Source organism: Pan paniscus, chromosome 3 (assembly GCF_029289425.2).
Source record: "Pan paniscus chromosome 3, NHGRI_mPanPan1-v2.0_pri, whole genome shotgun sequence".
NCBI lineage: Eukaryota > Metazoa > Chordata > Mammalia > Primates > Hominidae > Pan > Pan paniscus.
Genome location: NC_073252.2, coordinates 5,863,783 through 5,890,657, shown reverse-complemented (window position 1 = coordinate 5,890,657; position 26,875 = coordinate 5,863,783). Strand labels below are relative to the sequence as shown.

Here is a 26,875-nt window from a genome sequence, read left to right as displayed (position 1 = left end):
ATTAGCTGGGCGTGGTGGCACGCGCCTGTAATCCCAACTACTCCGGAGGCTGAGGCAGAGAATTGCTTAAAGCTGGAGGGGTGGAGGTTGCAGTGAGCCAAGATGGTGCCACTGCACTCCAGCCTGGGCAACAGACCCAGACTCCATCTCAAAAAAAAAAAAAAAAAAAAAAAAACAACAAGAACGTTTCATCTGGGCCAGTCAAGTTGGTCCATAACACTAACCATCACACAGAGTATTCCCTGCCTTTGCCTCTTTGACTTTGTTTGTGCTGTTCTTGACACCAGGATGTTTAATCCACCATCTCACCTTGGAAACTTCTGTCTGCACCAGAGTGGTCCTCCTGAATGTTACTTTCTCCCAGAGCTCTTGCCAACTTCCTCCCTAATGATGTCTCTCTTGTGCTGAGCTTTCTCTGCCCTTACTCTGCTAGTACTTTAGTAATATCTTAGCTGCCCATTCTTGTAATTCTTCTGGAGGGTAAAGATTTTCTGATTCAAACCAAAGTAATATGGAGATGAATGTTCAGGCACAATAGCAGTTAAGCTACAGGTGAGTTTGGAGACCACATTCCTAACTTTACATCCTTTCCGTCTAGAGCAGGGTACCTGGATGAAGACCAAATGGAAGTGCTATTGGAGCGGGCTCAGACAGAAGTCTTTTCAATCAAGCAGAAGTTGGACAATGACTTAAAGCAGGAAAAGAAAAAGCTCCACCAAAAATTAATAACTAAGAGAAGACGAGAGTTGCTACAAAAGGTATATAAGGCATGATGCTATTTATTCTTTGCATAGGCACTTTCTGATACCCATCAAGTGCCAGGTACTGTGCCAGACATTGCCATTGGTGAACTAGGATCAGAAGGGCAGCTGGGCAGGCACCATGATGTGCCATCTACTGTTGATTGGTAGCGACTTTTTGGAATGCTGTGTTCAGCAGGATGCTACAATTCTTATCCAGCCCAAGCACAGCAGAGGGTCACAATAGACTAGTAATGTCTGCATGGTCAAGGGAATTAGGAGTGCTGGTTTGAGTGACTAATGATGATGGTAGGTGCTAACATTTATTGGCTGCTTACTTAGCACTGTGCTAAGCGTGTTATATAAGATATCTTGTTTAATCTGTATATTAACCCTATGAGGGAGGTACCACTGGGTTTGTGTGTGTGTGTGTGTGTGTGTGTGTGTGTGTGTGTGTGTGTGTGTATGGTCAAGGTCAAATATCTAGTAAGTGGCATGCATGGCATGTATTTGGGGACTCTAAGAATATGATAAGGCTGGAGTGCGCAGAGGGACGAGGGTAGGGCCTGAAAGGGAATGCAGCAGCAAGTCAATGGGGGCATGGTGTGCCGGGCTAAGGGGTTACCTTCCATCCAAGGATAGTGGGGAATGTTGAAGGGTCTTCAGGAGGTGAGAGGGACATCAGATCTGTGATTTAGGAAGCTGAGGTGAGCACCATGTCAGATGGAGTTGAGGAACCTGGGAATACAAACCCCATGGGAGGCTCTGGTACTTGGCCAGGTGCGAGCGGATGCAGGCCTAAACTGACACAGAGCCCTGAGTACAGGGGATAAGGACAGATTCAGGGAATGTATGGGACATGCAGGGTGACACCCAAGTAGTTGGTTGACACCATTTGCAGGGAGGGGATGAAGAATAACTTTCAAATTTGATCAATAGAAACTCTGCTCTTTATTACCAAGTTTGGGACCCAACAGAAAGCCATGATTCTGACCTTGATCACTGATGCATACCCCATCTTTGCCATCTTTGAGCATCACACCATTCATCTCTGAGCCACTGGTTAAGGGATTGAAACAGTGGGGCCCAGGGCTCTATTTCCTTACTGTCTTGCCTGATCCAAGGTAAGTGTCTAGAAAGAAGGATAGACTCCACATCCTATAGGAGATTCTGGCAGTCTTCTGTGAATGTTATTTCTTGCAGCTACTTTTGATAAACATTACAAGTGGCCCAGAATTAGGATGTAGCTCCATGAAGGCAAAAACTTACGTTGCATCCCCACTGTTGACAACACTGCCTGACACCTGGTAGGTGCTCAATACATATTTGTAGAATGAATGAATTGATACTCTCTGGTTACCAGGACCCATGAACATGGGTTATGGTAGGCTAGTAATGTCTGCCTGGGCAAGGGAATAGGAGTGCTGGTTTGAGTGACTAATGATAATGGTTGGTGCTAATATTTATCGAGTTGTTAATTTGGAAGAGCATCTTATGTTCTCTCCAAATAGAACCGAGACTATCTGTGGACCCACTGTTATAAAGAACACCATAATGGACATCTTTATGCATCTCAATTTTTTTCCCACCACGGGGCCTTTGCACCAACTGTTTTTTCTCCCAGGAAGGTTCTTTCCCCATTTCTTAACCTGATTCAGATGAGACCTCCTTCCTTAGGTCTCACTTAGATCTTCTTCCTTAAAAGCTTTGCTGACCTCCTCATTTAAGTTGTCTCTCAATGATCTTAGCTTTTTGGTTCCCCCTTTATAATATTACAACTTGCAGATCCTGTGTGCCTAGCACATAGTAATAACACTAACAGATGTTTATTGGCGTAAACTACTCTATGTCAGGCACTTTTCTAAGAGCTGTATGTGTATTAAGTAACTCACATAATCTTCACAACTCTTCTGAAAGGGAGGTCCTATTATTATCCCCATTTTACAGATAGGGAAATGGAGGCACAGAGAGGGTAAAATACCTGCTTTGGGTCACTCAGCTTGTGAATGGAGGAGCCAGGAGTGGAACCCAGGCGGTCTGTCTCCTGGGCTTTACCTACTCGACAAATACATGTTCAATGAATGGTGAACACATAGGGATTCTACCGTATTTTTTTTAAACAGTAACTTTCTAGACCTGGCACAGTGGTTCACAGCTGTAATACCAGCAGTTTAGGAGGCCGAGGTGGGTAGATCACTTGAGGTCAGGAGTTCAAGAGGAGCTCAGCCAACATGGTGAAACCCCAACTCTACAAAAAATACAAAAATTATCTGGGTGTGGTGGTACACACCTGTAATCCCAGCTACTGGGGAGGCAGAGGCAGCAGAATCACTTGAACCTGGGAGGTGGAGGTTGCAATGAGCCAAGATAGTGCCACTGCACTCCAGCCTGGGCGATAGAAGGAGACCCTGTCTCAAAAAAATAAATAAATAAATAAATAAATAAATAAATAAAATAAATTAGTTTTTTAAAAAATTAGCCTGGCATCATGGCGCACGTGCCCATAATTGCAGCTACTTGGGTGTCTGAGGCACAAGAATCGCTTGAACCCAGGAGGTGGAGATTGCAGTGAGCCGAGATCGCACCATTGCACTCCAGCCTGGGCAACAGAGCAAGATTCAATCTCAAAAAACAAACAAGCGAACAAAAAACCAGAATAACTTCCAAATGTGAGATTGTTGGGGAAAAGGCTATAAACATTCTGTGCCTCCTGCAACAAAGTGTTTCAGCCAAAGGACTGTACCCGCCAAGCCCCACCCCCACTTAATTTTCTTTTCTGAAACTCCAGCACAGGGAGCAGCGCAGGGAGCAGGTGTCCGTCAGCGAGGCCTTCCGAGCGGTTGAGGATGCCGGCCAGTACCTGCACCAGAGGAGGAGCCTGATGGAGGAGCACGGCGCCGCCCTGGAGGAGCTGCAGGAGCGTCTGGACCAGGCCGCCCTGGACGATCTCAGGACCCTGACCCTTTCGCTGTTTGAGAAGGCCACCGACGAGCTGCGGCGCCTGCAGAACTCAGCCATGACCCAGGAGCTGCTCAAGCGCGGGGTGCCCTGGCTCTTCCTGCAGCAGATCCTGGAGGAGCACGGCAAGGAGATGGCTGCACGGGCCGAGCAGCTGGAGGGGGAGGAGAGGGACAGGGACCAGGAGGGTGTCCAGAGCGTGAGGCAGAGACTGAAGGATGGTGCTCCTGAGGCCGTGACAGAGGAGCAGGCAGAGCTGAGACGCTGGGAGCACCTGATCTTCATGTGAGTGCCTTTGCGGGTCGTAATCACCCCTCCCCATCCCATTGATGCCAGGGAGATTCCTGCCCTGTGGTTGTGGGGATGGCCAAGCATGAGACACCTGGCCCCAGACAGACGAGATTACCAGCGTTAATTAGTCATATAAACTCACGCCCCCGGGGGAGGACCTCGAATGTCACGCAGGACCCTACAAGGATTGAGCAGAGTGCAGAACCAGGGCCATAGGGTTTGTAGTAACAAGAGGATGGGTGGCCCCTGGCTTCCAGGGGAAAATGTGATTGCCTTGTCTGAATAATTCCCTGAGGTTAATAACTGCAGGTAGCTCCTCAGGGATAAATGGGAATGTGCTGGTTCCCCTAATAAGAAATGTCCCCTGGGGAGGGGCATGATCCACGGGAGCAGAGGGGGAAGGGGAGCTTGCGGTTAGGCCATTCCAGGCCCTGCTAGTTTCACCAGGCATCAAGGCCGCTCATGATCTTGACCTTCGTGTTAGTTCTTCCACCACACTGCATCATCTTTTCACCTGGCCCTTTCATCCCTGGTCCATTTCTCGGGCTATGTATCTTTATTATTAATTCAAGAGCCATGTAATGACTTCCACTTCTGAGTAGGATGCAGTGGACCACACCTAACACTCCTGCTGCAGTAACTAGAAAATAATGGATACGTTCATTTTTAATATTTATTTTTTGTAGAGACGGGGTCTCACCTTGTTGCCCAGGCTGCTCTCAAACTCCTGGGCTTAGGCAATCCTCCCGCCTCAGCCTCCCAAGATAAATTTCACAAGTAATTTTTTAAAGACATGGGAGAGTGGTGGAAACAATGAAGACAAGTCGGAGTCATATTCCAGAGGGGCCAGTGCCCACAGTTCTTTACTTGCCTGAAACATTTGCCAGCTCTTTGTGCCTGCTGGGATTTGGCCTAGCCCAGGAAGGGAGCCTTTTGTGCTGTAATAGAGACCAACAGAGCTTTTGGTGGTTGTTTGGGGCTGGCAACAGATTGGAAACTGGAGGGGCCTCTAACCTAGCCAATGTAGAATGAGACATGGGCAATGTAGACCAAAAGACCCAGGACCAGCGCTTATGTTTGTGCAACTTGTTTAACCTCTCTGGGCCTCAGCTTTCCCACTTGTAAAATGAAGACCACAAAAACTAAATCAAATCATTTAGGTGCTTTTGGCAGTACATGGCACTATCAAGTAGTTTAAATGTGAAGACAATGTTTATGTAAGAGCCTGGGCTCATCTTGGATGCTTTAATGGACATAGGATCTGTCTGCAATTTCCCTCCTCCCTTGTAGAAGTTATCTCGTAGAATCTTGCTGGCCTCCATGATTTAATGTCCTTTCCTTTCCTACACAGTTTTCATCTCCAGGGTCCGACCTTGCTACCAGGAAAATAGGTCCCCAGGTGTTTGCAAAGATTGATACTATCTTGGTTTGCGTTAAGTGACCTTTGGCCCTTTCCCATCTCTCTCTTTTGTGATTCTGGCCTCATTTATTTTTTAATCCTTGTTAGCTTTTGCTTTCTTGACAAGGAAAACAAGATTCTGTCTTCTCTTAGTCCATAAAAATCAGATCCTTAAATGTCATTTCTTATTCCCATGATTTGCCCTCAACAGTATTTATTCAGCTTAGCCTGCATTCCAGAAAATTCTCTTCTCATGTTCAAACTGGCTTTGGACTCTTCGTAGCAAGTGAATTAACTTTGGCATTCCTATTACCAGCTGGTCATTTTCTTCAACTTCGTTTGGATTCGTTTTGCAGGGAGTGTTACTAAAGCCACTGCTGATTTAGCCATTTAATGGGAAAAAGAGAACTCTCACTTGGCTATCAGAGAAGTGTATGATTTTTCCAAGGGTTAAAGAGGATCAACTCACAGTGTATGCAATGTGAGTCTGCTCATATACTTTGCTTATTTAAGATTCTAAAAGGTTGCAGCCTTTATTTCCGAGGCATTATGCAAAAATGGCTTTGCACAATAGATTTGAAACACATTTTTAGAAGCTTTCCAATTTCAACCAAGATAGGGTTACTGTAAAACTGGTTGGCTAAAGTAGGAATTAATGAGGAATATCTTTGCAAGAGAAAGTGTGTCTTTGAGCCTTCTTTCGGAAGTTCCTGTCTTGATTTCAAACTCCTTCAGGGCAAAGATCTCGCCTCCTGTATTTCTGTATTCTCTTGGCACTTACGTAACAGAGGATTAAGACAAGAGTGCTCAGGGCTGATGTGGTTTGAAAGTGGCAGGAATAATGACTGAGAGTCATCTCAGAGTTGCTTTCACTTTGGATTCGGCGTAATCAGCAAACAGCGGGGCAAAGGCTTTGCACAAGGGAAGGTGCAAGGGGGCTGCTGCAGTTTCCAAAGGTTGCTTTAAAAATCGTTGGGCCCCATGAAGTGAGGAACCCAAGACGGGTGTCACATGACATGGGGTCAGGCCTCAGACTGTTGTCAGCAGAGGGCCCCCGTGGTCTCTGAAGGTCTCATTCTCTTTCCACGAAAGACCTTTCTAGCAGAGCCACAGCCCCACATTCCCACATTGAGATTTGGGTATGGTCAACCTGACTCTGGCCAACCACGTTGGGTGTTCTGCTGATAATTCTGAATTTTAAAGCATCGGTCAATGCTGGCTGCATTGACAGAACATTACCAGAACATTCAAACACATCTACAGCTAATCTTTGTTCAATGAGTAATTCTGTCCAGACTTTCTGAGCAGATTTCCTCTTACATCTTGTGGGCCAGAACCAGCCCCCTTGAGGGTGAGAAAGCAATTGTATGGCCATTCTCTCCATTAGAGTGGGCTGTGGGCCTTGCTGGAAAGGAAGAGGGACTGTTCATCCATTTCCTTGTCTGTAATTTGGTGTAAGGAACAGCAATGATGTATGTCATTGCATTTGTTTTTTAACACTACCATAACAAAGTACCACAAACTGGTGGCTTAAAACAACAGAAATATATTCTCCCACTGTTCTGAAGGCAGGAAGTCCAAGATCAAGGCATTAGCAGAACCGTGCTCCCTCTGAAGGCACCAGGGGAGAATCTGTTCCATACCTTTTCTTAGCTGCTGGTGTTGCTGGCAATCCTTGGCATTCATTGGCTTGTAGACGTCTCACCCCAATCTCTGCCTCCATGTCAGATGGCCTCTCTGTGTGTTTGTCTCTTTTCTTATAAGGACACCAGTTATATTGCATTAAGGGCCCACTGTGCTCCAATATGGCCTCATCTTAGCTCACTTCTTAATTACATTTGTAAATACCCTATTTCCAAATAAACCAACATTCACAGGTCCCAGGTTAGGACTTGAATATATCTTTTTGGGAGCCACAATTCAACCCATAACACTAAGTCACTCAGCATGGTTCCCAGCATGGAATCGATTTTCACTGAATGACAGCTGTCAGTCATTACCCTTTGGAACCAGTCATAAGGGACTCTCATTTCCCTGACCTCCCTGAGCTGAGTTTTGTGTGTCTCTCCTCTGTCCATTGGTCCTACATAGAGAATGCTGCTGGCCCGGCTCCACAGACAGTGCTTTGTTTACACGTCTGTTTCTGAAGTGAGACCAGGTTAATTGCAAGGTCGTGGGCACTGGAAGGCCTGTTGCCTCCTCAAAGACACCCTCACAGCCTGGCCTCATTCAGCTCTCATTCTTAGCTGCAATACAATGTCCTATGCAGCACGACATGCATTAGGTGCTCAAGGAATGCCTGTGGCAGGAATGCATGATTAAGGAGCCAGTGCTTTTTCTGCAGACATGGATATGAGGAATGAGCTTTGCATCTCTGGCTTCTTCACCCCAGCCCAGCCCCCAGGCTTTCTCTGCGTTAAGAGTGTGTCTCTGTTCTTCCTCCCAGGAAGCTCTGCTCCTCAGTCTTCTCCCTGTCTGAAGAGGAGCTGCTCAGGATGAGGCAGGAGGTCCATGGCTGCTTTGCTCAGATGGACAGGAGCTTGGCCCTCCCCAAGATCCGGTCCCGAGTTCTGCTGCAGCAATTTCAGACTGCGTGGCGAGAAGCAGAGTTCGTGAAGCTGGACCAGGCCGTGGCTGCCCTTGAGCTGCAGGTAGGATGGACCTGTCAGTGGCCGATTACAGAAGCAGGGCCGTCTCCCAGCTGCTGGCCCTACAGGGTCTGGCCTCTTCCCCGCCCTGAGCCCATCTCACCTCATGCTCCCCTATCCTCTCCTCTCTGGCTGCATTGGTGTCCACCTATTCCAGGAATCTCCAGGGCTGTCCCAACTTTAAAGTCTATAGTGGACACTGCTGGTGCTGTGCCCTGATCCTGTTGCCTGGGCTGTTGCACTATCCACCAGCAGCTGTGTCAGCCTCGCCCAGCCACAATCTCCTGAGGGAAGCTGCCTGGCCTGAGATATTACTCTGTCTCTCCTGCCCCCTCCTCCAGCCACAGCTAATGACTGACTCTGGGTACAAAAGGCCTTTCTATATGGCATAGAGGAGGGATGCTCAACTCAACTCAGGTGGGTCAGGGAAAGAGGGGCTCTTGCACAGGGTCTTAAAGGATGATGACTGGCAGCTGCCTTTTAATGAGCAGCTATTATGTGCCTGAGGGCAGACAACTCTTTGATACAGTTTTTGCTCCAAAGCCCCCAGGGACCAGTTTAGGCTCAACTTTACCTGAGACCACAGCCTTGCTTGGCTCTTCCCTTTCCTGTCCTGTTCCCTTCTTCCCCAACAGGTTGATCCTAAAGAGACCTCCTTCAGGAAACCACCTGCACCTAATCCCTGCCTCAGGCTCCGCTTCTGGGGCTCCCAACATAAGATAAGGCCTTTGAACTTCTGTTTTCTCTGCCACATATATGCTTTGCAGGCCATTGAGGTCTCAGCTCAAATGCCACCTCCACTAAGAAGCCTTCCCTGAGTACCTGTCTAAAATTACCCTCTCCCTAGGCATTCTTTATCACATGCTGGGTTTCATGATTTTCTTTATCATTATCTGAAATGTGCTGGTTCCTTGACTTCCCCTTTGTCTGGGCTTCCACCAAAAATAAGCTCCCCGGCCCATTCACCACTCAAGGGTGCTAAGTGCATAGTAGGTGCACAGTAAATTTTGTTGGCTTAAACATCCCACCAGCCAAGCACCAGATGTGTGCAAAACATCGGGGCTTCTCTTAAAGTAATAATAGTTGAGACTGAAAACATATTAAAATCACTGAAGCTTACATGATCTCACCTGAAGTTCACAGCAGTGCTAAGAGGTAATATGGTGTCCCATTTTACAGATGAGAAAACAGCCCAGCAGAGGAAAAGTGAGTGGCCCTATAGGAGGTAGAGAACTGGGCTGGGAGCTGGTGTTTCTTGACTTTAAACTCACTTCTTTTCCTTTAGAGAAAGAAAAAAACTCAGACATATCCTTTCTGAATGTAAACCAGTGGATGCAGAAACAACTTGGAATCTTTGACATTCTTTTAATTTTTTTTTTTTAAGTACTGTTGTTTTTTTCCCTACTTCTGTTCTTACAAGGATGTGGGAGATACAGAATAAGAGTAAGGAGTAAATTATCAAAAATTTTAAATATTTTTGAACAATGGGGGAAAATAATTTTCACTTCACCGAAGCGAGGGGAGGGAGTCCATAAGCCGCTGGTTCCCCTGCCTTGAAGCTGGTGAGTCCCGGCAGGAATGAAGTTTCTGCCTTCAGAGTCACCCAAGGTGCTTGGTTTTCAGATGGAAATGGCTGTGGCCACTGCCTCAGAGGAGGCAGATGTCATCTTCCTTGTCACGAAGGTGCTCGCTCCACATTGTCCAGAGGGAAGGCTGGGCCAGCACGGTCAGGCTTCTGCACGGATGGAGCCGCAGCTCCCTTCGCTTGCTCAGTCCCGAGATAGCGGCAGAGAAGGTGGTGGGAGAGCCTGCTCTCAGTTTCCTAAGCACCAAGGCCTGGGGATAAAATTGTTGTTTTAATCTTCATGTTTTCATCTGTAAAATGGGTGTAATGAGGGTATACGGGGCCAGGTGGAGCAATGTTAGTGGATGCTTAGTGCATTCCCCATCACTTGGCCGTTCTCACCCACCGTTGTGTCACCACCAGGGAACCCCTGCATTTCTTCACCACATACTTCTCTTTGATCTAGGCCCACAAAACAGGTAGTGTCTACTGTTTGACCTCATCTGCTGGTGGCCCCCAGGGCTCCCAGACCATTCACGGACATGAGTTTCAAAGGCACTTGCAAACTCTAAAGAGAATGGCAAGTCAGATTCACCACCCTCTTCCTTCAGCCCTTTCTGTGGCCCTCTGAGCTGGGATCCAAGTTCCAACATGACCTCAAGGCTCCCTGTGGCCTGGGCCCTGACCAGACCTGTGCTGGGAAAGTTCTCAGGGGAGAGGGAAGGTGGGGAGGGGAATCCTGACTTGTAGGATTTGCCCATTTCCATGGTGTAAATCCTCCCAAGGCCAGTTTCAGGCTACCAGCTTGACATCACTGCCTGGGAGTTGGGCAGAGATGTGCCTGATGGGCTCCCTGCCTGGCCTTCTCTAGGGCTATCCCCTCCCAGCCCCAGCCTATACCCCAGGCTTCCAGGTGCTGTCCGCCAACGTGGCTCTGCTCCTAGTGTCCTTATTTAGTTTCCATGTTTTCAGACTGTTTTCTCCGCTGTCATGGAAGCATTGCAAGAACAGAACAGGGACCTCATTCATCGCGTCCCCTTCTCAGAGAGGCTGACAGGTCTGAGGTCCCGTGGCTAGTTAGGAGGTGGACACGGCTTGGGTGTGCTCTCTGACTGCAGAGCTGAGGTTCTACCCAGCAGGCTCCCTCTGCTCCCTTTGGTGGGAGGAGCCCACCAGATTGTGTGAAGATCAAAGGCTCTGAAACTGAGCTCCTTCCAGAAGAACATACCTCTCTCCTCCCCTCTCTGGCCTAAGGCAGAGTTTTGCAGTTCTGGGAGCTGCAGAAACTTCTCTTGACCTGCAAAGCCCTGGGGGGGAGCTGCATGGACTTGCTGGTGATTGCCTTCTTACCCGTGTCTTCCCCAACCCCTCTCCAGCAACAGTCCAAGGTGAGAAAGTCACGGTCCAAGAGTAAAAGCAAGGGAGAGCTTCTGAAGAAGTGCATCGAAGACAAAATTCACCTCTGTGAGGAACAGGCCTCTGAAGACCTGGTGGAAAAGGTCAGTACATCTGCTTCACCCAGCTGTTTCTCTCTGCACATGGTGGGGCTGGTCTGATAGCTGACACATTTGCAGGCACGCGAGCCCTTGGGGCTGTGCCATCCATCTCCACCCAACCGCTCACTCACTCAGGTGCTAAGGTAAGAAAGAGTTGGAAGACCCTCCTCCTGGGCCTTTCCCCTGTGCATTCTGTTTGGAACCCTCTCCCTCCACTTCTCAGTCTTGGGATCTCACCGGATCCTTCAGGCTTCACCTCGGGTGCTGCCTCCACTGGCTGAGTCACTTGCTGTATTTGTGCCTGGCTCTATCCTGGGACGTGTGCATCTGCCATTTCACCTCCATCACATTCTTTTTCTCTCTCATACTCTCCTCCATGTTCCCACAAACTCACCAGGCTCTCCCTTCAGCCCCATTTTTGTTTGTTTGTTTGTTTTTTGTTTTTTTGAAATGGAGTCTTACTCTGTCACCCAGGCTGGAGTGCAGTGGTGTGATCTCGGCTCACTGCAACCTCCGCCTCCTGGGTTCTAGTGATTCTTCTGCCTCAGCCTTTCGAGTAGCTGGGATTACAGGCACCCACCATCACACCCGGCTAATTTTTGTATTTTTAGTAGACATGTGGTTTCACCATGTTGGCCAGATTGGTCTCAAACTCCTGACTTCAGGTGATCCGCCCACCTCAGCTTCCCAAAGTGCTGGGATTACAGGCGTGAGGCACTATGCCTGGCCCAGCCCCATTTCATACGTGATGTTCTAGCACACACCACACAGTCTCCTAGGATGCTTTAATCTGTATTCTTCTGTCTTTGTGGAATTACTTTTCCACCTCTATTTACCTGGATAAATAACTTGTGTCCTTGCTGTCCTGAGGTGTTCCCTCAGCTCTTGGATGTCTCCCCTTCCAAGAAGCCTTACCCGAACACCCTAGATTTTCCCACTCATTCCACCCCACTTCCAACTCTTCCTTACCATAGCACCTATCACATGCTTAAGTTGTTCCACAAGTATTTTGGGGAGGCAACAGTGTCCCAGGCACTGTGTCAGTTAACTCTGGGGTTGCAGCAGTGACTGAGGCAGCCCTGGTCCCTGCTCTCCAGTAGAGGAGAGCCCGTTCTAGTTGGGGGATATGGATCATAAACACTTAAAATGTAGACTGTCATCAGTGCTATTAAGGAAAGAAATTAGATAATGTGACCTTACAGGTGAAGTAGGCTGGCAGCAGGGTGGACTGTAGGTAGGAGAGGAGGCAGGGTCTCCTCTGCAAAGGTGCTGCTTAAGAGTAGACACTGTGTGACCGCAGACTGAGTGTCTGTCTGCCTTCCCCAGCACCCTGCAAAGGGTGGATTCCCAACAGGAGTATGTTCAGTGAATGAATGTATGAAGCCATGCTTTAGAGCTGCTGTTTTTGTTCTTACCTTCCACCTGTCTCCTTTTTCTAGATTTTTTGCTTGTTTTTATTTTAGTGCCGGTGTATTTCTCAGAACACGAATGCACGATCTGGCCCAGAGCCATAGAAACTGCTCTGGGCTCAGTGTCTCCCATCAGGTGTGTCCAGGTTGTTGATGTCTTAAGGGATCCAGGAAGTGGCAACCCTATTCTCACCCAGGTTCTATATGAAATTGAACAGTAAGACAAAGATTAGGCAGATAGAGGCAAAATGTCATCTTACCTATTGTTAAAGGCTAATTCAAGAGATATACATCAATGTGAGAGCCAGTGGGCTTGCTAAACTACCTGAGTATTAAACAAACTCCATCAAGCAATCACAGTATCACTAGGGGGTTCCTTGTGGGGGGCAGCCTACCCCTAGGGAAGCAGAGCAGAAGTTGGGGTCCCAAAGAGAAGCGAGAGAGGTAAGCCAAGCTGTCCCAGTTTATTCCCAGTTTACAGCAAGAAGAGGAGAGAGCTGGAGAGAGGTCGGGTGTTGTGCACTTTGAGCTCCTGGCACAGGGAGGAAGTAGCCATGCTCGGGGGTAGAGGGAGCATTTCCCTGAGTACCGGCTGCTTTGTGATCCTCTGTAAGAGGTGAAACCCGCCAGAGTGAAGGTGACTGTTGTCGGAGAAGAGCTGCTTGTGAAGGGAAAGCTGGAGTTTGGTTTGGCAGAGGGGATGGGTATCCTGGACTGTACTGGAGGCCACAGTAGAGAGGGAACCCAGAGGGTTGAAGCCCTGTGACAAGGCTGCTTTACTGGAGTGCTGGGTCATGGCCAGTGGTTGGGGGAGCAGCCCTGTGGAGGAACCTGCTCAAAGGCCAGGCTGAGAAAGCTAAGGGCCATCTCACCAGCACCCTTGGAGCAGAGTCACAGGATGAATGTCTGAGCGAGAAGGTGATGCAGAGGTGGTAACCCATGGGGACATCAGGTGCAGACCGCACCGCTCCCACCCAGTGGCTCAAGGCTGGACCTCAACACCCTCCATAACCCCTCCCTGGCCCCTACCTCGTCTCCTCCTGCTCTGTCTCATAATTATTTCTTTTTTTTTTGGAGACAGAGTCTCGCTCTGTCGCCCAGGCTGGAGTGCAGTGGCACAATCCTGGCTCACTGCAAGCTCTGCCTCCTGGGTTCACGCCATTCTCCTGCCTCAGCCTCCCAAGTAGCTGAGACTACAGGCGCCCGCTACTACTCCCGGCTAATTTTTTGTATTTTTAGTAGAGACAGGGTTTCACCGCATTAGCCAGGATGGTCTGGATCTCCTGACCTCGTGATCCGCCCGCCTCGGCCTCCCAAAGTGCTGGGATTATAGGCGTGAGCCACCGCGCCCGGCCTCTCATAATTATTTCTAATCCATCTCCTCTGTTTCCAGCCTTGCCTAGCACCATTTTTGCATAGATACATGCAGCAGGCTCCCTACTGTTTCCTGTTTGTTCCCCCTTCCTTCCAATTAATTCTCCTTGCAGCAGGGAGCATCGTCTTCCTAAAGCCCAGCTCCAATCCCTTACGGATCCTGAACCAGCAGACCCATCTCCTTTTTGGCCAAAACTAGTCATTTTAATGGAAGGAACTAAGCACATTCCTTCCTGTAGTTTTTTCTTTTTCTTTGTTTAAAACCATGTCATCCTGAAATAATTGGAAGAATCAGAACCCAGTTTTCAAGAGTTTATCCAAGAGAAAACCTGGGAATTGCCGTCTCGGAAATACAGACCGCAGAGAAATGGGGTCAGCACGCTAAAGCTAAAAGTTAAGGTCTTGCTTGTATAAGAATAAAATAAAGAGATTTAACAGGATTACAACATTTTCTACACAAGGCTAGTTTATAAGTTACAACAGTTTAATTAGTTACGGTTTGTTTTCTTTTCTGTATGGCTCGTTTTCGTTTCCTTTCCAATTTAAAAGAGTATATTTAACATTCCGTCTTGGCAAATGTGATAGCCAGGAAGTCTGTGTGTGAGAGAAGAGGGAAGTTAATCTGTAAGGAAGATCAACAGTGCAGAGGGAAGGGGTCTTTTCTGGCGCCCTCTAGTCATTTACAGCATTTTACAAAATAATGTAGTCTGGGAAGAAGGCTAATCTGTAATCAGAGAAACAGAAGGTCAGCCGCTTAGGTTACAGCTGACTGTCACATGACTCAGGCCCTATAACCATATTCCTTTAAGGCACCCCATAATTTAAAGTTTCTGTAACTTAAGTTTCAGATTACTTATCTTCACAACTATTTACATTTTCTCTTGGTGGCAAGTACGGAATATTGTTTTCTTTGCCTTTTAGTTTTTTTCTCTTTGTTTTTGCCCTGTTCAGGATTTTTGTTTTATTTAGACATTTTCAGTGCTTTATATCTCACATTACCACTTTTCTTTCTTAGTTTCTTTCAATTATTCTTTAGTTTTTAATTCCAGTACTCAGCATTATTACTGAAAATACCTTAACCTCATTCATTTTGTTTGTCACCCATGGTCCTTTAGAAGTTTATTACTCTCCCAGGCCTCTGCTTTCATCATAGTGTATAAAAGAGGGCTCTGTGTATAATTAAATAGGCTTAGTACACTGTACTAATATGACACAGTGATACTAAAGGAAAAACTGTTTCTAGTCTCTATCAAATTCCTGTCAGATACCAGTCTTACAGCTGATGCTCTTCATGAGCGTGAATCTCCATACTCATCACATTGCTGCAAGAATGGCATCTTGAAGTCCATTCTAAGCTCAGAAAGGTTAGTGCCCAGCCCAGGGTCCACCACCAGGCATGTGATGGGACCTGGTCTGCCTCAGCCCTCTGTGCAGCGCCTCCTAGTTCACACTGGCATCCTGGTCCCATGTAACATACTAGTTATCACTTCTTCCATAACATGAACAAGGGATCCAAGGCAGATGGGGAAGAGACATCTGAGGATCTCCATGCTGCAGAGGGTACACACAATGACAGCCTGCCTTAGGAATCCTTGTGTACTGGGCCACCTTATCCAGTTGACACATGAGGGACAGCATCACCGGGGGCTGTGTGACTTGTTCAGGACCATCCAACTAATGGGTTGTGACCCTTGCAACTCAAAGCCACGTCCATTTGGATAGGAAACCTGGGTCTTTCCAGCTCACCCATCCTAGTCTACTTGCCACACATTCATAGACACTTAAGGAAGTTCCACAAGAGGCATTTGGCAAAAAAAAAAAAAAAAAAAAAAGAAAAAGAAAAGAAAAGGAAAAAGGAGCAAGACATAAGACAATGACCAAGAAGAACACGGTGCAAGAGTAAAGACCAGCTGAACCAGGCAGGTGAGTCCGGCAGGTGAGCCCGGGAGGTGAGCAGAGGCCTTCAAGGGACTGGGAGATGAAGGGAGCTGGAGGTCTGTGATGCCCTGAGCCTGTCTTGGCACCCTCCCCTGCCCTGAGCTCATGTCTATGGTTTACATTTGGGGCAGACCTTTGTCCTACCTCCCAGCCCACATGGACAAGCTAGACCCTTCACTTGGTCCTGGGCTGAAGACACAGCCATCTGCTCCAGCACTGGAGGAAGGACTGGCCAGTTGTTGCTCTCCAAGGTGTTTCCAAGGGTGATTTAGATTTCGTTTTTGTCGTATGCACTGATTGAAGAACTTACCTCCCTTCCTAAAATGTGATGGCATTTTAATAAGAATGGTGCCTACTTCCTTTGTTTGCGTTTTAGTGCCAGGCACCTTGCTAGACACTGTATGTGTATGTATGTGTATGTATTAATATATGCATACGATAGAGGTATATGTATGTGTGTGTGTGTGTGTACATATGAGCCATCCACATGTGAGTTCTACATATGAGTACCTGTATGTACGTCCATAGTCCATATATATGCTAGTGAGGTGTACTGAGAGCTAAGTGCTTTCCATCTATCCACTCTAATCCTCACACAGCCTGTAACAGAAGTGCCACTGTCATTGCTCTATGAGAGATAAGGGCTTTGAGGTACAGGGAGGTGAAGTGACTCCAGGGTCACGACTGGTCTTCAGACTCTGCATTCTTGCTGCTATACTGACCTGTGCCTTGTTCATTACATGCTTTACCCTTCCCAACTTCCACCACAAGTAAGAACCATCAACATCCCTGTTTTATGGATGTGGAAACTGAGTCTCAGAGATGTTAGTGACTTCGCCCAGGTTCCTTTATGTAGCCAGGCAGTGGCAGACCCAGCACGGGAAGCAGAAGCTCTCTGTTCTGTGTCACTGTCACACCACCTCCTGACCACATGCCCTGATCAGAACCGTCAAAGAATGTTTTCACCAAACAATGGCGGTTATTTCCCATGGTTTCACAATGCAGGGTGAGCGTGCCTTGGCTCCTGCATCTGTGAAATGTGGCTTGTGACAGTGATAGCCCACTAGTTACAGGGCTTTTGTGAGGTGCCTTTTAACTTTGGAGTGGGCTGTAGTGCTCGTCTTCTTTCCCACTAATGGAGCAGCTCCACATGCTACGTGATCCAGGCCTCACAAAGAAAGGCAGACACGAGGCATTTGTCATCTGTGACCTTTTCGTGACAGTCCATCTTCACAGTCGGCCATTTCACTGTGGCAGGTGCCAAGAGAATAGACACTCTTGAGTTGACAGCTTTAATGTTCCTCCTGAATTTGATCGATTACATCTCTTAGCACTTGCATGGCCGTTGTTCAGATGTTTTATTTGCAGGATAATTGCAGAGGGAGAAATGACAGCTCTCGTTCTGTGAATGCCCACAACTAAGAGTTGCTTGATCATGATATTAATCATGGTTTTCCAGAGAAACAGAACCCATAGCAGATAGATACATAGATGGGGAGTAAGAGGGTAGATAGATAGGAGGAGATTTTTTCAGATTTATTCAGGGAATTGGAACATGCAATTATAGAGGCTGAGAAGGCCCACTGTCTGCCATCTGGAGGCTACAGAACCCGCAAACCTGGTGGTATAATTCAGTCTCAAGGCCTCAGAACTAGGGGAGCTGCTGGTGTAAGTCTGAGAGACCCAAGGCCAGAGAACCAGGAGCACTTTAGATGTCCAAGGGCAAGGAGAAGACGGATATCCCAGCTCCGGAAGAGAAAGAGAATTCACCCTTTTCCCAACTTTCTGTTCTATTCAGGCCCTGGGGATTCGATGACAGCCACCAACATTGGGGAGGGTAGTCTCTACTATCTGCTGATTCAGATACTAATCTCTTCCAGGCTGGCACCGTGGCTCATGCCTGTAATCCCAGCACTTTGGGATGCCGAGGCGGGTGAATCACTTGAAGTCAAATTCAAGATCAGCTGGCCAACATGTTAAAACCCAGTCTCTACTAAAAATACAAAAAAATTAGCTGGGTGTGGTGGTGCACACTTGTAATCCCAGCTACTTGGGAGACTGAGACAGGAGAATTGCTTGAAGCTGGGAGGCAGAGGTTGCAATGAGCCAAGATTGCGCCATTGCACTCCAGCCTGGACGACTGACCGAGACTCTGTCTCAATAAAATAAAATAATAAAATAGCAAGATGCTAATCTCTTTCAGAAACATCCTCACAGACACACCCGAAAATAATGTTTTACCAGCCACCTGGGCACCTCTTAGCCCAGTTCAGTGACACATAAAATTAACCATCACAATCAGGTCTTGAGAGTGGGAGGTCCCTTGGAGTTCATGAAGCTGGAAAGATGGAGCTGCATCTTGCTGACACTGCCCAAGAGGCCCACTGTGGAGCCCAAGTCTGGCAGGCCATGTGGTGTCCCCAGAGGGACTTTGAATTCACCGTTGGGCTGCAGAGTATGCTGGGACTGGGAGCACCTGCTGGGTGACCCCTTCCTTTACTGAAATCTTCTGCAGATATCCATGCCAACCCTCAGTCCCAAATTGATATGGCCCTTGTCTGGACTCTTCCATCCAACAGAAGGGGAAAGAGAGGCCAGGAGGCATTGGGAAAATTGTCCTCAGCCACACCAGCATCGAGTGGTGGAGTTGGTATGTCTGCCTCCATAGCCCAGGACTGTGGCTGGGACTGCAGGGAGCTGTTAGGATGAGAAGGCCTTCACCTCCCAAGATGACTCTTTGTGTTCTTCCCACTGCCTCCCCTGTGTCCTCCCCTTTGTCTCATTTTCTGTCTTCTCCTTGCCCTTCTCTGTTCTCCCCCATCCCTGTTCCTTCTGCTTCCTTCTTTAGGGAATGTTTTGTATGGTGATTCCTCTGTGCTACGCAGTTTTAAGTTTCTGCTTTTGAGATGTTCACAGTTTCAGGTAAGCAGCCAGTTCTTCCATCAAGCATTTAGAAGTTTGCATCCTGCTTTCAGATAGAAAATCCACCTGACTACTCTGTAACTCTACCTCGAATGAGTGGCTGTGCAACTAATTCAGAAAGACTTGTATGACTGATTCTTGGCGGAAAGGAGAGACCGACAAATATGAGCCTCTGTGCCACTTTTTCTGTACAACTGGTGGATTAAGGGAGGAAGGTGTCAGCTCTGGTCACAGGTAGCTATCCCGTGGGGCCAAAGTGACCAGATGAGAAATGGGAAAGTCAGCTACAGATGTCTGGTCCTTCTGATGGACTGATTACAAATGCACAGACACAGAATTTTCAGCCTGGAAGGCATTGGAGGGCATATAGACTTTAGAATAAGTTAATCAAGTTTCTGAATAAATTTCTATTATGATTGCATTAAACTTACAGATTTATTTAGTAGTTGCCTATCCTATCCAAAAATGTAGAATATTTCTTATTTGGAGCTTCTTTTAGGAGCTCTAGTGAAATTTTACAATTGTTTTCATGAGTAGGGAGATCGTACATCTCAATTTGCTTGAGACGGTCCCAGTTTCCTTATCATCCTCATGTCCCTTCCCATGAGCCCTCCCTTTCTCTCTCAGCTTAGGAGAGAAATCATATGGTGACCTTATACATAAGGTCTTATGTATTCTTTATGGTGATTCCCAGACACAGTATAGGTTTGGCTGTAATTGTGAATGATTTGATTATATGTTTTAGATTATTCAATGCTGGCATAAAACATATAACTAATTTTTATAAGCCTTTCCGGACTCCTGTATGCTATCCTGGGAGCCAGACTGCTGGCTCCAGAGTCTGAGCTCTGCCATGTTCTAGCTGTGTGACCTTGAGCAAGTTATTTAACCTTTCTCCACCTTAACGTACTCATCATTCAAGTGTGGATAATAGAAGCGCCTACCTCCTAGGATTTATCTGTTGATTCCATTAATGTTTTATGTAGTCATAATGTCAACAAATGATTACAACTTTGTAGCCTGCCAATTCTTACACCTCGTTTCTTTTTCTAATTGCTGTTTCAAAGTCCTTATCTGCTTGTTCCACCATCTCTCTCATTTCTATTAATTGGGTTTTCTCTGGTTTATGGATCTTATATTCCTGCTTTTTTGCATGCTTGGTAATTTTTGATTGGATGCTGGGCATTGTAAATTTCATGTGTTGGGTACTGGATTTCATTGTGTTCTCTTTAATAGGGTTAGAGCTCTGACAAGTAGTTGAATTACCTGGAATCAGTTTTATCCTTTGAAGACTTGCTTTTAAGCGCTGTTGGCTTGGGTTAACAGCTGCGTTTAATCAAGACTAATTTACTCCCACTACCAAGGTGATGCCCTTCTGTGGATTCCGCCAGAAGTGTTATTGATTTATTATTGATTTCTAATTTCATTGCATCTTAGAGATCACAGTATGTATGAAGATTCTTTGGAATGTATTGAGGCTTACCTTGTGGCTTTACAGTAGGTCTGCTTTAAAAGATTTGTTCTCAAAAAGGCTGGGTGTTTTCCGCTGAGTATGAAAAAGGGAGTATTAGGAGGTGGGTGGGAGCCGGGTCATGAGGTCTGTCTGCAAGGCTGCACTTAGCAGCTCAGATGTTTTGAAGTAAAATCAACAAGATTTAGGCATTTTGTAGAGAATATTTGGTGGGGAGTACCAGTGAGGAGGTCTCTGTTGGTCCGTCCTCCTCTCCTAACCTCTGCTGTGGTTGGCTTAGGGGGTTTGGGCCTCATCTTAGTTTGACCTAGTCCTTTCTTTCTGCGTGTCAGCCTGTGCTGAAAGTTACAGCAGTCCCGTCAGGAAGGGGATTGGCTTCTGTGAACCTACAGGTCCCTGTGGCACAGGAAGGTCTCATGCCACAGTAAGGATACGGTTGACCTGAGGGGGGGATGTCAAAGTTGCTGTAAGTGATGCTCAGTTGGGTCAGTCCCGCCACCCTCCCCAGTGCAGTGTCCACTCGGTGCAGGGACATTCTGGCCACCTGCCCTGGCCTCAAGCCAGTCTCCTCAGCTTGGGGCAAGTTTGTCAGATCTGTTGGACTGTAAGGCTGTCACTCAAAATGCCTCCTGGCCAAGCCCTTCTTTGCTGAGTTCCTCGGCAGGACAGAGAATGTGCCTTCTTTCTCTTGCTTCAACATCTGAGCGAGTCCACAAAGCAGATTGGAGACACAGCACAAATTATGTGGTTCATGTTTTACTTACCAATGATTGGAAATAGATCTGTCTGTCCACATCTATCTATCTATCTTATCTATCCATCCATCCATCCATCCATCCATCTATCTATCTGTCATCTGTCTATCTGACCCTTGAACGACATGGGGGTTGGGGTGCTGACCCCTCACACATCACAGGTGGAGCCCAGCAGGCTCACCACGTTAAACAAACAAAAATCAAGATTTCAGAGGCTACTGTGTCTATGATTTGTAGAGCAGAGTTCCCAAAGACAAGGTAGCTCCAACAGAAAGAGACAGAGCACACTCCAGAGATCTGCGGGGCATCCTCAAGTCTTCGGCTAAGTCCTGCGCGTGATGTGCATGAGTAGAACTTGCGTGTAACATCTGACTCCCCCCAAATATGCCATTATACTAATAGCCTACTGTTGACAGAAGCCTTACAAATAACATAAACAGTTGAGTAATACATATTTTGTATGTTATTAAATATGTGTAAGAAAGTAAGCTAGGGAAAAGAAAATGTTTTTAAGAAAATCATGAGGAAGAGAAAATATATTTACTGTTCATTAAGTGGAAGTGGATCATCATAAAGGTCTTCATCCGCATCATCTTCACGTTGAATAGACTGAGGAGGAGGAGGAGTAAGAGGAAGGATTGGTCTTGCTGTCTCGGGGGTGGCAGAGGTGGAAGAGTTGAAGGAGGTGGAAGGGGAGGCAGGAAACGCAGGCACACTCAGTGTAACTTAAAATATTTTAATTGATACAATATTGGTACATATTTATGGGATGCATGGTAATATTTTGTTACATACATAGGATGTATAATGGTCAAGTCAGGGTATTTAGGATATCTATCACCCCATGTATTTATCATTTCTATGTGTTGGGAACATTTAAGTCCTCCCTTCTTGTTATTTTGAAATAGAAAATACTTTGTTATTAACTATAGTCACCCTAATCTGCTGTTGAACACTATGTCTTATTTCTTCTATCTAACTGTATGTTTGTCCTCATTAACCAGCCTCTTTCGTCTCCCCCACACCCTTGCCCACCTGTGGTAAATATCCTTCCACCCTCTGCCTCCATGTGATCAGCCTCTTTCCTCTCCCCCACAACCTTCCCCACCTGTGGAAACTATCCTTCCACCCTCTACCTCCATGAGATCCGTTCTTTTTGCTCACGTATATGAGTATGAACATGTGATGTTTGTCTTTCTGTGGCTGCCTTATTTCACTTAACACTGAAGTAACTTTAATTGAAAGCAAATCCACGTGTGAGTGGAAACAGGCAATTCAAACCCGTGTTATTCAAGAGTCAACTGCTTATCTACTTATCTATTATCTATTTCTGCTTTTTGCTTTATCCGAAACTTGAAGATTTTTGATATCAATATATGAGAGTTCCCTTGTTACTTTTCACAGCGGCATAGCATTTCACTGTATATGTGAGCCTTAAGTGATTTCGTCCGCCCTCAACTCCTGGATATTTAGGTTGTTTTCAACCCCTTGATATTTTAAACAATCCTAGACCCTCTGCATATATCCTACACCCCTCTGTAGTGAAGCAGGCAGAGCAACTATTGCTATCTCCATTTCACAGATGAGAATACTGAGGCTCAGAAAGAGTGAGAGGCTTATCCAAGGTCACAAAGCTGGTACATGGTGGAACAGAGCATAAAGCACAGGCCTCTCCATGTCCATCCCTGCATTCGACTACCAGATCCATTTGATGGATCCAGAAATGAAAGGACATTTCAGTTCCCCTTTGGTGTGATTCTTGTGCTATTTTTGAACTGCGTATACACAGATTTCTCAGAAATAATCTTTAGGAACACGTAAATATAAATGAAAATGACATAACCATATTTCCTCTTCACCCGTTATTTCTGGTCTTATTATAATGATCTTGCTCTCTGTCTGCATGGCACATCTACCATGTATCTCTTCACCCATCCACTATTCATTCACTGTTTCCAGGTTTCATGATGTGTCGTGCATGCACCGTGCACTAGAAATGCCTTCATTCAGAAGTGGAACTCCTGATTGCCAGCGACGGTGCATCCTATTCTGTTTCTGCAGCTGCCTCGGCAATTACGCACGGGTAGTTGGTTCTTGTCAGGAATGGCCCTTCACACTCTCTGACTTCAGAAGGGACTAGAGTTTAAGCATCAGAATAATGTGCTGCTTTTCAGTGACCTGACAAGAGAGAACCCTGATAGTCCTTAAAGAGCTCAGAAAAGAAGGCATGTTGAAAGGGAATCCATTTAGGAAGGGAAGAGAAAAATCCATCCATCCATAAAGATTGGGAAAGTCTGCGGACAGTTATCCTCACATCTCCCCTTGCCCCGTCTTATCCCTTGAGGCAGCCTCTGTCAAATTCATCTCCCTGAAGCACCATTTTGAGAGACATTCCATAGCTTCCCACTGACCCCAATAAAATTCAGATTCCTGAGCTTGGCATTCAAGGCCTCATGGTCAGACTTCATCTTACCTTTCTAATCTATCCAGTTTGGACCTTTCACATGCCAAAAGGTTACCCTGGCTATCTTTGGATGGTTTTAATTTAGTGACTTTTCTCCCACTTTTCTAGATTGTCTATTTTTAACTTTTACTTTTCATTTTTATCAAACATACGCATGCCTTCTTTTAAAGAGTCAAATAATTCTACAAGGCTTGTGCTGAAAGAAGAGTAGCTTCCCCCAGCCATGCACACACACACACATTTTCAGCTCCCCAGAGTTAACAGCTTCTAACTGTTTAGCTTGGTCTTTTGGTGCTTACTTCCATAACTCTAAATAGCATGCTTGCTTTGCTACTTCTTGATTTCTGTAATTTGGGATTATCTATTTCCTTTTCCTATCTCCTTTATAAAAGATGAGGATTTACTCTATTTTACTCTCTTCACTCAACCTGTACCACATATCAGCCCTTTCATTATCCCCCACCATAGTTAGGTCAGTATTTATGGCTTCTATGATTATAAGCATGTAAATGTTACCCACAGTTGAATCTTGTAGGAAACTAGAATCCTTTTTCTTTACTGTATAACTTTTTGTTTTTCCCGGAGTTAATATTGTCCTTTAGTTTCCTCAGGAAACTATTTTACTCTCTTTCTTCTCTAAACCTGGACCACATATCAGCTCTTTCCTCATCTCCCACCATAGTTAGATCAGTATTTATGGTTTCTATGATTATAAGCACTTAATTATTATTCACAGTATTATTCACAGTTGAATCTTGTAGAAAACTGGGATCCTTTTTCTCTACTTTATAACTTTTTGGTTTTCCTGGAGTTAATATTGTTCTTTAGTTTCCTTTTTGGTTACTTTTCTATGTATTTATCATCAATGTAATCCACTTCTTTTTACCTTTTTTTTTTTTTTAAGAGGCAAGGTCTTGCTCTGTAGCTCAGGGTTGAGTGCAGTGGCACAGTCATAGCTCACTGTAACCTTGAACTCTGGGGTGGTACAAGTGATTCTTCTGTGTCAGCCTCCAGGGTAGCTGGGATTACAGGCATGCACCACCCTACTAATTTTTAAAATTTTTTATAGGGACAGGTTTCTCACTACATTGTCCAGGCTGGTCTTGAACTCCTGGCCTCAAGCAATCCTTCTGCCTTGCCCTCCCAAAGTGCAGGGATTATAGGCATGAGCCACCATGCCCAGCTTTATTAATCCTCTTCTTGATGGTAGACCAAATACACTATCAGGACCATCACACATGTCACATCTTCTGTTAATCCCATCTTTCAGGGTACATCTCTCTCTCTGCCTCTGATGTGCTCCAGTTGGAAACTGACCTCTGTGCCTCATGCACAGCTGCCATCTTGGGGTCACACTGTGAATTCCCTTCACTCCTCTCTTTCCTGGTTTTATCGTTGTTTTTAGTGAAACACATCTTTTATTAGTTTCCTGGGAAAGGGCACAAAGGAAACTGAATATTTTGGAATTTTTCAGATTTTTCTAAGACTGAAAATGTTTCTATTCTGCCCTCATACTCGACTGATAGTTTGACCAATCTAGAAGTCTGGGAAATTTTCCTGAATTTTATTAATGATTACATCTCCTATTCTCTAATTTGTCTTCCTAGAACTCTCGGGATTCCAGTGTTGACCTCTCGTCCATTGTTTCTTTTTTTCTTTCCTTTTTTTTTTTTTTTTTTTTTTACTATTTGTCTTTTTGCTTCACTTGCTGGGAGATAGCCTAAGTTTTATCTTATAAGCCTTTAATTGAGTTTTTCATTTATGTTTTCAATTTCTAATTCTTCAAGAGCATCTTCCTCCACCATCCCAATGCTGTCTTCCTAAAGAAAAAACATTCTCTTATTGTTTTGAGGCTGCTATGACTTGTTATATCTTTCTAAGAATATTAAAGACTTTTTTTTTTTAATTCCTGCATGTTCACTCTTACCTCCATGTTCATTAGAGGCTTTCCCAGGTATGTGGTCATCTTCGATGGTCTGATGATATTTAAGAGTGAGATAATAAGGAACTGCCTTAAGGCTCTGAGCCTACAGCCAGGGCTCGTAGACTGTGGTCTTCACTCTGGTGGCTGGGCTGGGCACTCTGTAGGGGAATCCCCAGTGTGAGTATCTTTAGATTTTTCATCAAGGCTAGTTGAATCCCCCAAAAAAGACCACTCCAAATCTTTTGTCTAGATGGTAAAGGCATGGCTGCCCAACATTTGGGAAGCCAAATGCAGGAAGAGAGCTGGGGTTTTAGTAGTCAGTATGTCAACTTTCACTAGGACCCTGTGTTTTCAGATGTGCCTGAGTTTCCTTCCCTAAATTCAGAGACTTTTCCTGAGACTAAATCTCCAGTCATCTGCTGGGTGTAGGGAAGAGAGTGGCCTGCTGAGCAAAGGATGGGTGGGGGGAATTCTGGGAGCCTGTTTCCTAATGAGATGTTTATCCTTTTCTTCTGTTTTAGCTCCATCTTTTACCTCCCACTTCTAGATGTGTCTGATGACTACATTTTCTGTGACTTGGGAAGGTAGATCTGCAGTTTAAATTATGTTGCTTCTTGCTTACTCCATGGCTTACTTAGGATTCAGTTTTTTGGGATCTATATAGTTCTTTCCCAATCAGTCATCCAGTTTCTAACTTTCAAAATTGTATCACTGTTGTTTCCTCTCTCATTTCCCCCAGATTTACCCACTGCCTTAAAGAAAGCACTGGCTGCATCTTAAAAATTCACTGTTCTTCACTAGGCATCTCCACTGTAAAGATTTTTTTATATTGTGCATGTACTTTATCATTAGAAATGAAGAAACCTCTTTAAAATAGGGGGAAACACTCAATATGGCAAACCATTATTTTTATCTGTTTTGTGCAACTTGAAAGAAATCCTATTTAATAATGATGTGAAATAGGATTTAATCCTATTTAATAATGATGTCAAATAGTGAAAATAATAAAGTGGTAATGATGATGACAGCTACTGTTCAGTAGGTACTCAGTAGGCACCAGGTACTATTTCCTTTTCACTGGAAAAACTGAGACTCAGACAGGTTAAGCAACTTGCCTTGGTCACACAGCTAGTTAAGTAGTAAGTTTGTATGTAAGAGATAATAGATCAACCTTAAAATACAACAAAGCAAAACTATGCCAAGTGATGTGAAGGGATGCCCCTCATTTCTTTGGGGAATTTGCACTTTGATAATGTAGATGATAGGGGTGGTAGAAGTATATTTCTAGGCATATAAATTAATTTGTCTATGTCTAAAATTTAAGCACTAATGAAGCTTATTTAGCAAAATAGTATTTCATTTGACACATATTAACCCAATGGACCATCAGTGAATCCACTTTCCTCCTGATACAATATGCCACAGGGAGTTTTAAACATTTCTCATCCTTTTACCTGCCCTGGGTATGTTGAACCCATTCAGCAGAACATGGATTAGACTAACCTGATTTTTAAGAGGACCA

At 45.5% G+C, this 26,875-nt stretch overlaps 1 protein-coding gene across 5 annotated transcripts in view; it reads left to right on the top strand.

Annotated features, from left to right (window-relative positions):
• The window catches only part of EVC2 (EvC ciliary complex subunit 2), a 147,265-nt gene that overhangs the window by 82,501 nt on the left and 37,889 nt on the right, over window positions 1-26,875 (top strand). For all 5 annotated transcript variants that reach the window (XM_014344566.4, XM_055111173.2, XM_034951914.3 and 2 more), the window contains exons 13-16: window positions 599-758; window positions 3,529-3,983; window positions 7,835-8,039; window positions 10,977-11,099. In XM_014344566.4, the coding sequence (XP_014200052.4) occupies window positions 599-758; window positions 3,529-3,983; window positions 7,835-8,039; window positions 10,977-11,099 (943 nt within the window). The remainder of the gene's footprint in view (window positions 1-598; window positions 759-3,528; window positions 3,984-7,834; window positions 8,040-10,976; window positions 11,100-26,875) is intronic.